Source organism: Prunus avium, chromosome 2, assembly GCF_965620075.1.
Source record: "Prunus avium chromosome 2, drPruAviu1.hap1.1, whole genome shotgun sequence".
Taxonomy (NCBI): Eukaryota; Viridiplantae; Streptophyta; class Magnoliopsida; order Rosales; family Rosaceae; genus Prunus; species Prunus avium.
In genome coordinates, this window is record NC_142285.1 from 33367744 (window position 1) to 33383324 (window position 15581).

The 15581-nt window shown below is 38.3% G+C and overlaps 2 protein-coding genes across 6 annotated transcripts; one reads left to right on the forward strand and one right to left on the reverse strand.

The window, feature by feature from the left end:
* The first annotated feature begins 5204 nt into the window (after positions 1-5204).
* On the forward strand, positions 5205-7459 carry LOC110772131 (uncharacterized). The gene has a single exon (XM_021976538.2). It carries the CDS (start codon positions 5319-5321, stop codon positions 7122-7124), a length of 1806 nt encoding a protein of 601 aa, XP_021832230.1. The 5' UTR covers positions 5205-5318; the 3' UTR covers positions 7125-7459.
* A 274-nt stretch (positions 7460-7733) lies between these two features.
* LOC110772133 (uncharacterized) lies at positions 7734-14606 on the reverse strand. Of its 5 annotated transcripts, XR_002529003.2 has the most exons (10): positions 14177-14606; positions 13993-14086; positions 13005-13371; positions 12118-12144; positions 10800-11640; positions 10548-10648; positions 9490-9576; positions 9283-9386; positions 8825-9193; positions 7734-7908 (listed from the first exon to the last, which is right to left on the reverse strand). XR_002529003.2 is itself a non-coding variant. In XM_088247728.1 (9 exons), exons 3-7 carry the CDS (start codon positions 13328-13330, stop codon positions 9510-9512), a joined length of 441 nt encoding a protein of 146 aa, XP_088103854.1. In that variant the 5' UTR covers positions 13331-13371; positions 13993-14086; positions 14177-14606; the 3' UTR covers positions 8971-9193; positions 9283-9391; positions 9490-9509. The 5 variants fall into 5 exon arrangements, 4 of the variants coding, with proteins under 4 accessions (XP_088103854.1, XP_088103855.1, XP_088103856.1 ...); XM_088247728.1 differs by lacking the exons at positions 7734-7908; positions 12118-12144 and having other exon boundaries at positions 8971-9193; positions 9283-9391; positions 10584-10648; ... (1 more) ...; positions 13005-13110; positions 13257-13371; XM_088247729.1 differs by lacking the exons at positions 7734-7908; positions 12118-12144 and having other exon boundaries at positions 8971-9193; positions 9283-9391; positions 10584-10648; ... (1 more) ...; positions 13005-13110; positions 13193-13371.
* Positions 14607-15581: the final 975 nt, after the last annotated feature.

The following is a 15581-nucleotide window of genomic DNA, read 5'->3' on the forward strand; positions in this document are numbered from 1 at the left end:
TCTAATCACTTCAATGGAAGCCTGCCCTCACAATTATGCCATCTAAAACAAATTTAAAATTTGGATTTCTCTATGAACTCTGCAGATTCCAAGTGAAATCACTCATCTTGTTGGGTTGGTTTCTTTAAACCTATCGAGAAACCAATTAACAGGCAAATAACTCCAGAGATCAGAAACTTGCAGTTATTGGATTCTCTTGATTTGTCAAGAAACCATATAGATGGAAGAATTCCAACAAGCCTTGCTCGGATAGATCTGTTGACATGTGGTGCGACCTATGTGAAAATTAGTCTTCTAGTGTTCCTTGAGTTTTTCAAAGACACCAATTAATTTATGGTTTAACATGTATAGAGGAAAACCTCTTATTTTGTTATAAAAGCAGGCACATGTAAGAATTGTAATGTGTGCCCTTCTGAGAGAAATCTTTCTCTTTGTGCTTCGTAACCTCACTAATAAAAAGCATTTTCTGTTTTTATTCCTTTTATATGTTTCCATTTGGTGCTCTAAGCACAATTGGTATCAGAGCATTAGTACTATAATTTATATTAAAGCCTGTACTAATTTGGCTGTTGAAGATGGGTGACGAATAGGGATCAGAAAGCGGGCATCCTTTGCCGGAAAGCGCGCATGTTTCTAGAATGCAAAGTTCGAAGTAGAAAAATTTGATGGAACAAATAATTTTGGTATGTGGCAGTGTGAGGTCAGAGATGTGTTGGCTCAACAAGATCTAGACATGACATTGGAAGACAAACTGGAGACTGTGGAAGAAGCTGAGTGGCTGAAGTTAAATCGATGCGCATGCTTGACAATTCGTTTGTGATTCTAAGTCTGCTGTGGTTCTATTACAGAATCCTACTAGTCCTACTCATCCTCTTTTTAGCATTATCAATTGCTGCCATTTGCTGATTCAGGAGTGGTGCTGTTCTATCAAGCATATTTTTCTAGAGCAGAATTTTGTTGCTGATTTTTTTGGCTTCTATGAGCCATGATCTTCCCTTGGGTTTGCATGTTTTGGATTCTGCACCTGGTGTGGTTGTTGAGCTTCTTGCTGCTGATGCCAGAAGCTTGGCTCGTCCAAGGATGGTTGTTGTGTAGTTCTTTTTGTGTTTTAGGCTTCAGCCCCCTTTTTACCAAAAATAAAAACAATAAAAAGAGGAACCTCAATAAAGGCCAAGTGGAAAATGAAACCTTTGCTTTAATAGTTAAATAATCCCAAATCTTTTTGTTGGATTGTTAGGGGAAACAAAGTGATTTTATTAGATTTGGAGGAGAATAGTACATAGGTGAGGTATAGGCTAATTGGCCTTCTTCATAGCTTATTGGCTTATTGGCCATCACACTTGATTTAGAATAGTTTGAGCTTTTTGGCCCTTCACTTAGATTGGTGAGCTTATTGGCTCTCAACATAGCTTCCTTTGGGTAGCTCATGGCTCCCTTATAGTTTGGGAGTCTTCTTGTTACACTCCGCATAGATTGGGAGTTGATTGGTTCACTCCACTTTTCATTGTGGTTGCATGCCTATTTATAGGCATTCTTTTGTTCTAGAAAGTTCTTCCAACTTCAACCCTCTTTTGATCCTTTTTCCAACCACAAGTGTGTGGCTTCATCTAGAATATTCTACCATATTCATTTTGCTTTGTTGCCTTGCAACTTCTTTATTGTGAACTCTTGACTTTTCTAGAATAATCTTCAAGGTTTGCATATGGCTGCTACCTTTCCATCAAGCTATAGAACTTTCTTCAAGCTTCTAGATTTCTCCACACATTTCTTTAGCACAAATGTGCATTAATTTCAACACTCCTCCTTAATGCATATTTGTGTTTCCCCACGCATGCTTTGTATCCTTAGTCATGGAAGAGCCTTGTTCACTTTATGCTCCTCCTGAAGATAGCATTTGATGAAGCTCTAGTTGATGATGCATCTTCGTGCTCTTGTGGCACATTCTTTGCTCATAGTTACCTTGATAGTTCTTTGCAGGCAATATTTTTCCCTTCTCAACGCCCAATTTTTAGTTTCAACATTTGGGCTTCCTTTTTTTTGCACACCCCACACGGAGGAAAGTTTTTCCTCTCATGTCATCTCTCTTTTATTTTCACTATCTCCTCCTCTAGAACTTTCTCTAGATATCCTTCCCCTTCTCTGGATTTCTTGAAACTTTGAATTAAGTATTGATAGCACGTACCTTGCTTCCTTTGCTTCCTTAGAATTGGGCCATGCGCCCGTAGTTGATAGAACACAGCTTTGATAGAGTCTTGAGTCGGCCCTTACGCCCAAAGCGATTGAACCAGCTCTGACGCCCAATGCGATCGAACCAGCTCTGATACCACTGTTAGAATTTAGGAGGTGTGATGTGAGTTGCTCTGATACCACTGTCGGATTGTTAGGGGAAACAAAGTGATTTTATTAGATTTGGAGGAGAATAGTACATAGGTGAGGTATAGGCTAATTGGCCTTCTTCATAGCTTATTGGCTTATTGGCCATCACACTTGATTTAGAATAGTTTGGGCTATTTGGCCCTTCACTTAGATTGGTGAGCTTATTGGCTCTCAACATAGCTTCCTTTGGGTAGCTCATGGCTCCCTTATAGTTTGGGAGTCTTCTTGTTACACTCCGCATAGATTGGGAGTTGATTGGTTCACTCCACTTTTCATTGTGGTTGTATGCCTATTTATAGGCATTCTTTTGTTCTAGAAAGTTCTTCCAATTTCAACCCTCTTTTGATCCTTTTTCCAACCACAAGTGTGTGGCTTCATCTAGAATATTCTACCATATTCATTTGCTTTGTTGCCTTGCAACTTCTTTATTGTGAACTCTTGACTTTTCTAGAATAATCTTCAAGGTTTGCATATGGCTGCTACCTTTCCATCAAGCTATAGAACTTTCTTCAAGCTTCTAGATTTCTCCACACATTTCTTTAGCACAAATGTGCATTGATTTCAACACTTTTCATCTAATCTCATCTCGTCTCTTAATAATTCATGAAACTTATTATCAATTTCGTCCACATTTTTTTTCAGACAGACAATAGTATATGAGTGCAAAAGTGCAAAGCTTAAGTCTACCTAGGAGATGATGAATCATAAGATCAAATCAGATCAGATCATCAATCCCTTCAATCCAAATATCCAATGGATCGATGATCTTGATCTCAGAGTTTAAGTTCAGTCGACTACAGAGAGAGTTTGATACTCTTTGTCCAAGAAGGACCTGATCAAATTGTCCTAGAAGGTAGAAGAAGGCACTCAACAACGTCACTGCTGGATTAGTCTCTTCAATTATAATAAGTCATCAAAATCGTGCTTCTGAAAAATGTAAAGATGTTGCTAACATGTTCTAGTTCAGTGGCAAATGGTATAGCCTTCATGAGTGATAAATTCTTGTAGCATCTATGTGATAAATCCTCCTACACCTTCCTAACTTTGGCCCAAAAAAAAGGGGGGAGGAGCCTAACCTTTGTTTTTTGGGGTCAATAGAGGAGCCTAACCTTAGATATCAAGGGAATGATGCATTTCTAAATCTAAAAAATCTATCTCACCTAATCGTGAGTAACTTAGAGGACATGAACCATTCATTATCCCTCCTTCATATCCTCTAGGTTACTAACCATAGGTGGGTAGGATTTTTAAGTTTTGTAACGCATTATATAGGTAAGCCATTTTGTTCTTTTTATGTAGGACAAAACATGGGTTTATTGAAATTTAGAAAATGGAAAAATTTCCAAATAAGATAATTGGTCTTCAAATATGGAAAATCATGTTTGAGTATTAATTATGGCGATAGGAAAAGAAGGAAGGCGTATCGTTGAGATTTTCGGATTGATTGAGAAGTTTGAAGCAATTATGGATATTCTGTCAAGATCTATATTTAGTTTAATATTTTATTTTATATTTTTAGAATACGTTATCTATTAGGGTATTATTTTCCTAATATGAGTTTAACTAGAATTTTTATTATTTTCTTGTTAGTTAAGTTTAGGATTATTCTAGATTCTAGGGTTTCTTTGTTTTCTATTTTAGCCAACTCATGACATTGTATTTAACAGTTTATTCATATTATTAATCAAATTTAGAGATTTCCTCTGGATTCCAACTTTTTTTACCTTAAAGTTATCGTTCGATTTCCCTTTACAAGATTATTCTGTCAGAATAACGAAACCCTAATGATAAACCCTACGTTGACATGATGTTGATGGAAGTCTAGAGTTGGAACATGTTATAATGATGAAGTTGGGCACTTCAGTTCTCAAAGTGATGTGGAATTGAGGGACTACAGCATTCATTTTTTGAATTTAAGAACGAAAATGCGAATCTGGCACAAATTATGTCTTCCATAATAAGTAAAAACTAAAAAGAGTGGTAAAAGTCTTAAACTCCAAAGTACAAACACTCCAAAGAAAATTCACAGAGATTTTATGTTATATGATTCGAACGCTTGATCTTTTTCAACGATTTTAATTTTTCAAAAATCAATGAGAGGTTGCCATTTATATTAAAAACGGAAAAAGAAATTCAGATGCATTAGATGTGTTTCGGTTGTCCACAGAGTTTGATACAATATTTTCAAGTGCATTAACTATGTCATGTGTTTAATAAAACATCTCTTCCAACCCAAAAAAAAAAAAACCATGTCTGTGTTTGGTATGGTTGTATTTTTTTTTTTTTTTGGTGAAAACCAAGGTATCCCCCGCGCGATTGCGGGGACTAACCCTCGAGGTACTGTCGGGCGCAAAGCGGGGACCTCTCCCAACAAAGTCTGCTCTATTCGCAAGCGCCTGGGATCAAACCCAGGATCTCTTGTTTAAAGGATCCAAGCCCCTTCCACTTGGACCAACTCCTGTTGGTTTGTATGGTTGTATTGGTTATTAGTAGAAGGACAATATTTTGTTTTTTATTATGTTTAGTTGTAAGTCTTTCGACCTCAAAAAACGAAAAAATAAAATAAAAGAAAAAGGAAAATCTTTATCTTTTATTAGTATTTTTTTGGTGAAGAAAATTTGAGAATGTAAATCCTTTTTTAGATCCAACAAAAAAATATAAATCATTTTTTAGAGTATTACTCCACTGACAATTGTTTGTGTTATAATTATCTCGTGTATTTGATACGTCTTATAATTCCTTTACTTCCAAGTAGGAAAGAAAAAATAAAATCCTTGGTGGCAGCGAATCTATAATTACGTCTATAAAAGAGAGAGAGAGAGAGAGAGAGAGAGAGAGAGAGAGAGAGAGAGAGAGAGAGAGAGAGAAACAAGGGTGTTCTTTTCATTGGAACCCTAAAAATCAAGAGAGAGTGTTGAATTTGAATTAGAGAAATATTAGAGATGAAGAAACCAGTACCAGTGCAAGCATGTTTCACTTTCACAAGGGTTCTGAAACTCTTGGCTCCTCCTCCACTTCCACTGCTCACGAGAAGATTAATGGCTTCTAACTCCAAGGGTGACATGGCCAAGATCTCCTCCATCTCCCCTATTTCCTCCTCCTTCTCTTCTTACGGTGATCCCTGCCATGATCTATATTTCCACATGACATCACCAGACCACCGCCCTGATTGGTGTTTCCATGTGACACCACCAGAGTTATCCTATGAAGAAAACAAGCAGACGCTGCAGAAGAAGCATGTCTCCCTTAACTATCTGAAGCAACTGCTGCCGGTGGCCTGGTCTCACAATCCCCTAACCACCCTCAAGCTCATCTTCAATCTCAATTCTATCTCTGCTCCTGAAGGAAAATGTTATCCGGAGGCCTTCTCCACGGCCGCATTTTGGGTCCACCACAACCACCCCAAGACGCTATTATGCAACCTCCCCTCCTTTGCCGGCTCCGGCAATTTCGCTTCTATGTGGGACCTTGTCGAGATTCTCTACGGCCTTCTTCTACAACAAGGCCAAGATGCTGATGCTGCCGCGCAGAGGCTCCACTGTGACCCTGACTATAAGTTGTTACACAACCGGGTTATGGATTTCTTTGCGGAGCAGTTGAAGTCTGATATCTGCAAATTTAAGCAGCACAAGCTGCGGATGGAATTGGACCCGTCATCCGAAGATGATGATAAAGAAGATGGTACTAGTCTTTTTGTTACCAGGGCTGCAGCCTGTTGCACTCCCAACAGCCCGGAAGGAGACCAAGCCACCCGCGCCATTTTGCTGTTTGAAAGCCTTGGGAGTAGACTTTTCCCGCCAGAGTCAGATCAATCGGAAGAGTGGGAACGGCTTAGGAAGGAGTTTTTGGAGCCCTTGACCGAGTATGAGCGACTCTTGTATTTCATTCGAGAGCGCTCTCGCCGCTCGCTCTGTGTGGTTAAGAAGTATTTAGAGGAGGTGAAAGCAGGCGGCAGCAGCAGCATAAAGCCGGATGCATTGCTTCCAAATGATATCATAAGATATGTAAAGGATAAGAATGTCGGCGAAGCAGCTGAGCTTCAGTGGAAGGCAATGCTGGAGGACATGTACCTAAAGCAGCAAAAGCATGGGGAGGAGGGTTTGGGCAAATTTAAAAACTGCTTGGCAGTGTGTAACATCACCACCAATTTCATGGGCGAACGAGTCATAGAATTGGCGGCGAGCTTGGGCATTTTGGTGTGTGAACTTAGTGAAGAGCCGGCATGGAAACGAAAGGTGATGGGTCTCGGTCCATTACCCGATCAGCTGCCGCAGCTGCATTCGATACAAGGCGGTGATCTCAAGTCCAAGTGCGAGTTTGTGATGAGGACATGTAGCAAGAAGTGCAGCGAGGGTGTTGATTTTCAGAAGGTGTGCGATTTGCTTCTGGAAGTGGCTGTGAATGAGAACTTGAAGGCAGAGCAGATGATGAAGAAGGTGTTTGTGTTCACTGACAACGTAAGATTTGGTGGCTGCACCTCATCTTGGAAGGCCCTGTATGATGAAACACAGAGCAAGTTTAAGCAGCAAGGGTACGCGATGCCACACATTTTGCTTTGGAATATTTATGACTTAGGGGGCCGGATGCCCCGTATAGAAGAACCTCATCCAGGGGTGACGCTGTTGTGTGGCACTTCCGACGCATTGATTAAGTCTTTCTTGGACAATGGTGGAGAAATTGGCCGGCGCCATCTCATGGAAGCAGCCATATCTGGCAAAGAGTATCAAAATCTTTGTGTGGTCGACTGAACTTAAACTGAGATCAAGATCGAGATCAATGAATAAGATATTTGGAGGGGTTGATGAATCGATCAGATGGTTCATCATCTCGTTGGTAGATCTTAATTAGTTAGTTTAGTAAGATTTAGTTTAATTTGGTTGAAGCTGTTTTCAATTTTTGTGTGGGTCTTTTCTCGTTTCTATGTTACAAATTCAGTAGTCATGAATTCAAAATTTGGACTGTTGCTCTCAGTAAAATCGATTGTCTTCCTACTTACAAAAAGAATGAATTATTTGTCACATAAAAGTTCAGACAATGTTGCATGCGAGCAGAGACACTATATTGTCTTTCAATTTTGTGCATGTCGAGTTTCGGTTGCTTGATTTCGTGCTCTCTGGTACTTCCTTGAAATTTTCAAACATCTCACATACTGTTCTGGTTTGCCAGATTTGTACAATACCATCTTTTCAATTTCATTTATTAAGATCTTCAGATCTTCTACCCGATTGCCATTGGTGGCTCAACTTTAACTGTGCATATATTGCCAGTGGAAATGTTTCGTTTAAAGAAGAGTCTATGTTGCAGCTTTCTTCTTATGCCACAAAATTTACTGGAAAAGATATATACCAGTATTAGACGACTTTTGCTATAAACATTGAAGCCATGGTTAAAGCAATTGATTACAACAACTTACTGAAATCCCAATGCCAATCCCCAAAACCTTGCTATAGATCTCTCTATCGCTCTTTGACTCTCTACCCTTGTGTATCTTCTCTGTTTTGCTGTTGTTGCAGAAAAGAACTCCCAGCAAGCCTATTTATAATACATAGGTTGTTAAATCTCTTGTTAGAATAGGATTTCTAAAACCTATTGGAATTAGGAAGATAACTTTTTCGACCAAAAAAAAAAGAGGAAAGATAACTTTTCCACCCAAAAAAAAAAGGAAAGACAACTTTTTCCACCCAAAAATAAAAAAGGAAAGATAACTTTTTCCACCCAAAAATAAAAAAGGAAAGATAACTTATTTCCTAATCTTAAACCTATAGGCAAATAAATACATTACGAAATTATTCAATACAAAGTACACGCCTTGTAGGCCTTTAAATCATACAAGAGACGCCATATCAGGTTTAAATATGAGCAATAGTCTAATTTAGCATTCCTTACAATTTCACACCATTTTTTGGGACAACACACCCCATTCCATTACACAACAGTATACTAAAACAAAACCAACCCCCTGGACCAGACAAAAATTCGCAATGCTGTCTTAAGCTTGCATTTTTTTGCCACAGAAAATTCTCTTCATGCACCAGCAGTAATTACACGTACTGTGACAATATAAATGACTCAACAAAAAATTTGAAAGGGGGAGAGAGAGAGAGAGAGAGAGAGAGAGAGAGAAATTTGGGCATAATGAATCAGCTTAAGTACTAGTGAGCTATATTGTGTGTGTCCGTGTGGGAGTAAAAACCCTGGAACAATTAATTGCAAATATTGCCTCAAAATTACATTTATAGCCAACACTGCCAGCAGAATGTTAAATTCTGTAAGATACACAAAAACCTACACTGTGCATGCGTTTGTCAGTGCATGTTTGTTTGTATGAATAACCTTGTGATTTTACAGAAATCACATGTACAGTGAAGGACAAAATAAATGGCCTAAAAATTATTTGATAGCCAACACCACAGCAGACATTCAAATTCAGCAAGGAAAAGATATATACCAGTATTAGACGATTTTTGTGATAAACATTGAAGCTATGGATACAGACACGAGGTGCTTCTTTTAGAAATTCAATAGTCATAATAACTTGACCCTGCATGGTTAAGCCACTGCATCGTTAAAGCAGAGAGTAAAGAGATAGCAGTGTAGTTCAAATAAGAACAACTTAAGTTCATCTGCCTGCAATGGGAAACAACTGTTTCAAAATTTGGTACAACCTCCACAAAACCTCCAGTTTGTGGTTTATACTAGATAAATTAAGGAAATTTTAGATCATTGGCAATGTTAATGATGATCAACAACTCGCACACGAAGTAAGTACTATCTGACAGGTTTCGGGTATCCGCAAGTACAAGATGGACAAGTATACCTGTGGAGCATACAGAACTATCAAAATCCACTCAGACAACTCAAATTCTTATATATTAATCAAGTGTACATATGCTATAGGAGGATTACCCGGAGAGGATAATGGAAATGGTTAGCAATGTGCTCTTCATTTACTGTCTTCCATTGGGGTCTAGCGTTAACTTTTTGGTATCCCCACTAATTCTTCGAATATCCTGCACTACCAAGTCACAAAAAGCAACCTCATCGGATGAGGACGCGTTACATTTCAAAATAAAATAAAAGAGAAGAACATGGAAGATGAAAGAAATTGTCAACCTCAGGATCAGTATCAAAGTCTAGCTCCACATTGGACCATAAACTATAGATAATAACCTTTGCGCCATGAGCTCTGATGTCATTAAACTGTCATCTCAAGAGAAAAATGGAAATATATCAAACAAAATTCCTATCAGCGGCATATCTTAACCATGAAAGCAATAGAAATACCATGACACACAAATTGAAGTTCATAGCAATATAGGCTTTAGAGTAGGTGAAAGTGCTCATATCAGTTTATTTCAAATTAGAGTAACCTAAACTTACACACTAATTAGCGTATTCAGATGTATGTTGCACAGGTACAAATACATGATACAAAATACGACACATGATATGGAAAATCTCCAAAAACTAATATAGAAATACAATAGTACAAATTATGGTATATATAAATAGGTTAAATAACAATCATATCTATTATCTATTCATTTCTTGTTCATGCATCAAGTTCATCCTTGTTCATGGTCTGCTGCTGTACAGGCGAGTTCTTTGTGTTGAGTTTTTTTTACCCTTCTCTTTCTTCTACCCTTATTCTCCTTCTCTTCTACAGATGTAATCAGAAATAGTATAAAATCCAAGCCCCTCTTTTAGCTCTTTTAAATCAGCATCTAATATAGGAGGAAAGGAATGGATTCTCTTGTGAAGCCTTAACAACCAAATCACAAACTGGCCTATAAGTTTTTAAAAACAACAATCACACCCACCTATTCCCTGTCCCAACTTTTCAAAAAATAATTGCAACATGATGTATGTCATATCCTGACAGGTTTTTATTTATAGGAATACCAGATCGTACAGTAACCAAATCTTGGCCACATCCACCACGTACTGGTCGGGGTGTATGGGGATCATATTGGTATCTGATACCCCATACCGACAATATTTGAAGAATCAGTACTTTATAGATTCAGAGCATACCCATCCAATTTAACAGACAAGGAAAGAATGTTCTCAAGGTGCAATTTCCCTTCTCAAACTACAAAGATATGACGGAGCAGCACCAATGTTTAGAGTACAGAAAAATCCATACAAATTTAAATAGATAGAAAAATTACTGTCCAAAAAGTTGTGAACCATGGTTTTTGAATTACGTGGCATTGTTATAGAGGAACTGGTGTGCATCTCTAGCGTTCATGATGATCAATTCAATGGGTTCCTGAGAGTTTACCAAACAAACCAAATACATACGATCAATATTTGAATGGTGCGGTGAATATAAAAAAATAGAAAAAGCTCTCTCTCTCTCTCTCTCTCTCTCTCTCTCTCTCTCTCCCCATGTATATAAAGAAAATATTGTAGAAACTTACCTTCTTCAGAAAATCAGCCTCGGTTGAATATGGGGACCACCGCAACAGCAGGGAAAGATTAGACATGAAATGTTCCGTCCCATGCATTAATTCTAACGCCTCATTTGATGTGTTGAATTCACAATCCACCTGCAATGGACATGAGCTGTTAATACTAGATATAAATGTACGAGTAACATCAAGTAATTGAGAATGAGGATAATTAAAAAAGCAGCATTTCAACTGCCCATGGAAACAAAAACCAAAAATAAATAAAAAAATAACATTAAGATCTCCAAACATAGTGCATATGCTCCTCCATCAAGATCTTGAAAGTTCAGGTTTCAGCCTTCCTTTAAACCCAAAGGTCATAACCTCAAGCTAGTATAAATATGGCATTGCAATGGCACATCAAATATCCTGGTCATCCATTTTTATTATTATTATTTTTAATCCCATAACTCCAATTTGTCAGCTTTGCTGACTCAACTTCCAAACTGGGGCCCACTGCCGAACCCTACAATCTTCTGGGCAGGAAACTCTAGCAATAAATTTCTAGATAGGTACCTCACTGAGTGTAGAACCCCTGACCTCAAGGAGGGAGCCCAACTAGTCCCCCAACCGCTGGACTACAACCTCATGGGTAATATCCTGGTCATCCATTTACTAGCACATACAACAATAAGCCACATTTTGCATACTGTTTCACGTCTATCACACAGAAAAGAAAACAGGAAAGAAAGGAATACACACACAACCAGAAGCTTGCGTAACAAAGCTCACTATCGGTACTACTATTCTGTCATGGCCTGTCCATGCCAAGAATGTATAAGAGAGAAGACCAATGCTTTGAGTCAACGCCCTGGTCAAAAAAATAAATGAGTAAAGAAACAACAGCATCAATTTAACGCACAAAATATTAACACTAAAGTAGGATGGCATTAATTTGCATCACAAATGTAGGACGTCCTTCACACACACACACAAAGGGAAAGAGGTCCCTAAGGACAAAGATTGTGAACAAATCCAAATGTCACAGAGATCTCGCATACGACATTCATGACTCTGACTATGGTTTTTACTTGCACAATAACATATTCAAACAGAGAGCTCGGGTAGAGGGAAGGAAAAGTTCATAAGAATTATTCTTCAGAGAATCAAATGGCACCCAAGGGCCCACAAAGATTTATAGATCTTAAATAATTGAGTTTTGAATGTTTCAACAGTCAATTTATAGATCCTCCTATTGCCGTCCACTCATAAGGAACAAAGGTGCAGACCCCATGAACAGACATAATTAGGAAGAGAATTCAATGATTATTCACAACATGGTACCTACCAAAGGAAATCTTCAAAGCAAACATCTCTGAAAAAGAAACAACAGGTATTGGATATTATCAGTAACTAATCACAGTAAAATTAAAAATGCATATAACTATCTATAATGTCTATCGATCTGAATGTTGTTCCACATGTAATTTTAGATAGCATCTTTCAAGATTACATGGCGGACTATCCATAAAAAAAAAACAAAAAACAAAAAACAAAAAATTGGACAGTCTGCCATCAAATACCAGACATCAAGAGTTAGGACCATTAAATTTAAAGAGAATGTCAATTCATATAAAAAGCAGCATGAGCTTAGTAGAGTCACATGATGACTCAATGACGAAACCGCATAGGTCCACCAGCTGGATAAGAAAATATATGGTAATTATATGATCAAAATGACTGGATAAGACCTACGAATTTCATTCTCTTATGACAATAATAGAGGGGAAAATCCTATTTCTGACACAGCTTTCTAAATCTCTGTTCAGAGTTAACAGTTTCTCCATCAGAGTCATCAGTTTATCATCAAATAAAGACAGCAACCTGTCTTCGGTCAAATATACTACACAAAGAAGATAAACTACTTAAAACCATATTTGACAGAACCAAATATTAATCTAGATACTTTGTAACATAAAACAAACAAAGCTTCGGTATGTTGGCAAGCCAAATGAGCCTGGCGTGTCATAAGAAATTAAAAGCACTTTCGGGCATGTCTTAAGATAAATTTTCATAAACGTATTGTGCATATTATTATATATACCCTTCATCCTCTTAGAAGGACCATAATAAATCATCATAGCATGGACTTTTCCACATTAGACGGCACGTATATGTACACAATCTACACGTGAGTGTTTAAATGTCATGGCCAGATGCCCTAAGATCTTTTACCTGTAATTCAGTTGCTCGACACAATGTTGTCCCTTCTAGCTCCAAAAGCTCATCATTCGTACACCAAAATGGATTGCCAAAAGTAGTTGGAAGCATATCAGGATACCTGATGTTATCCCAAGTGAAGCTCAGCCAAAAGATATACGAGAAAATTTGTAATTGATCATTCAACAAAGTGCATTCTATACATAAGGCTTCCAAGAAGAATTCTTGCAGACACACTCCACTATCAGAAACAAAAACATCAACAACCTATCATCTACATCTCCTTCTTCAAACATTGCTCTACACTCTGGTCCAAGAAGAGGATCTTGCAACACTCTCATAGGAGTTCTTGCTAAATCCAGAGGAACAACCAATAAAACCCCTGAAATTTAGTTCCAAAAACAAATCAAAATTATGGTCTAATTATTGGAGTGTTGCAACCTAGAATGTTGCACACTAAAACAAAAAATAAAAGAACATCTTAAACTAGTATGTGAAATTTTTGGGACCCTTCACTTACAATGTGGTTTTTATTGGGACACATTTACCCATGGATTCTTAACTAGGAGGGGTGGACATGAGTGGGTTGGCTGAATTAGGGCTTGCCCAAGGAAATAGAAGAAACCAAGGAGTTCCTGGGGGGTTTGCATATGTTTTCCCAAGTAAGTTTCTCGGCTTGCCCAAATCAAATTATCTTGACAGATTGCACAAAAAAGTTCAAAGAAAAATCTTCAATAACTTATGTCCATGTTTACTTCAATTATCAAAGGACCAAATTGCTAAAGTTGAGTTGAAGTACTAGTTAATAAGGTTTGTCCAGCCGAATACCCATAGAATTCGAATGCTGTGGTATATTTTTCCATATGATTCTTAAAGAAGTTAGTATCTGACACTCAAATTCGAATTATTTACCTGTCGCACATGTTCTCAGATAACAAAATGAGTAAAAGCATAGATAAACAAAAACCCAATAACTTATGCGTAAATGAAAGAGCTGGATTACCATCATCAGAAACTTCACTAGACGAAAAAATGTCAAACCCTTTGCTGGAATTAGAGTACTTGATCTTGCAGCCATGTAGCTCCGGTCCATTAACCTCAATTCGAAAACCCAAATGATCAAAATCACAGTTTGCGGTATTTGGTTAGTGATGAAAATTTAGAGGAGAATGCAAACATATGGGCACCTGTAACCACTGGAGGAACCTCTCGAGCTTGGCCTCAAGGGGTTTTAGCAGGTAGCAGCTTCAAGTGTTTCTTCTATCCTATGCTCTCAAAAAGAAAGCACCAAAGCCGCTGCCTAAACTTTTCTTTGCATACCGGATGTTAAGGTTGGTAATGGAAGAAAATGGGGCAATCGAGAAAGAAATGAATTACACCTTTTTCACTTCGAACCATCCACAGCCCTCATCATCTACCGCTCAAATCCCAGTTACATTCACCCCAAATAAATAAATAAATAATACGAAAACAGATTGAATATACAAACAAATTTGGTTGATTTTATTTTATATAACAATTTGGGAAAGTGTTTTGACAGCTCAGTCGGAACAAAGATCCAGGTGAGAGAGAGAGTTCACGCGAAGACGAAGAGGGGGTTATGTTTCGGGTTGAATCCAACCGTCCAATAATAACATTCTCATTGATTGAACGACTATTAAGGAAGGAGGGGCTGTCCTTAAATTTGGGCTCTGGAGTTTTGGCCCGAATTCAAATATGGGCTATTAATGCAGGAGTGACCCAAAGAAATGGATTTGGAGTTAGGAGCCCAAATTCGAATTCACTCCTACCCAAACGGCAAAACAATTATTTTAAATTCTCAATTTTCTTCTGCGAAAAAAAATTAGGGTTAATCGCAGCAATGGTCCCTCAACTATACCTGTAGTTACACTTTGGTCCATCAATTCAATTATTAGTTGCCGGGGTCACTCAACTAGGTGCTTTGTTGCACCAGTACTCCTTCCGTCAAGTCTGTTAAATTTTCTGTCAAAAGTGAGGGTAAATTCGGAAATTCATCCACAAGAATCAAATAATAAATAACTAAAAACCCAAATTCGTCTATTAAACCCAAATAATGGTATAGCCGCGCGGCTATACTATTTATGAAAAATGAAAGAGGCCCGCCTGGCATCTAGCGCCCGCCTCAATTCCTCCATACTCGCATAATTCCTTGCCATCAACCCTCCGCCATTGTTGTACTTCCAAACCCAAATCACCTACCTCCCAAGCCCCCCCTCATCCCAGCCACCACACCGTATCTCCAAACCTTCTCCACCCCATGCCTAGCCACAAACCCATCCTCATTGGAACTATCTGTCTCTCAGCTCCCTGGCATAGACGATGGCGAATACAAACAAAATTGAAACTTGTAAACGGTACGATTCTTACATGGTGGAAAGCGAGGTCGGAGATGGAGCGAGGGTGACGGGGTAGGCGAAGCCACTCGGGGTTGCTGTGGGGGTGATGGCTGGGTTCGTCGTCGTCGGAGAGTGGGTATGGTGGTCCGATTGCGTGGGTTGTATGCTTGTCTCTAAATTCAATTCCAAATGGTGTGAATTCGAATTCAAAAGTTTGGGGGGGCAGAAAAGGGGA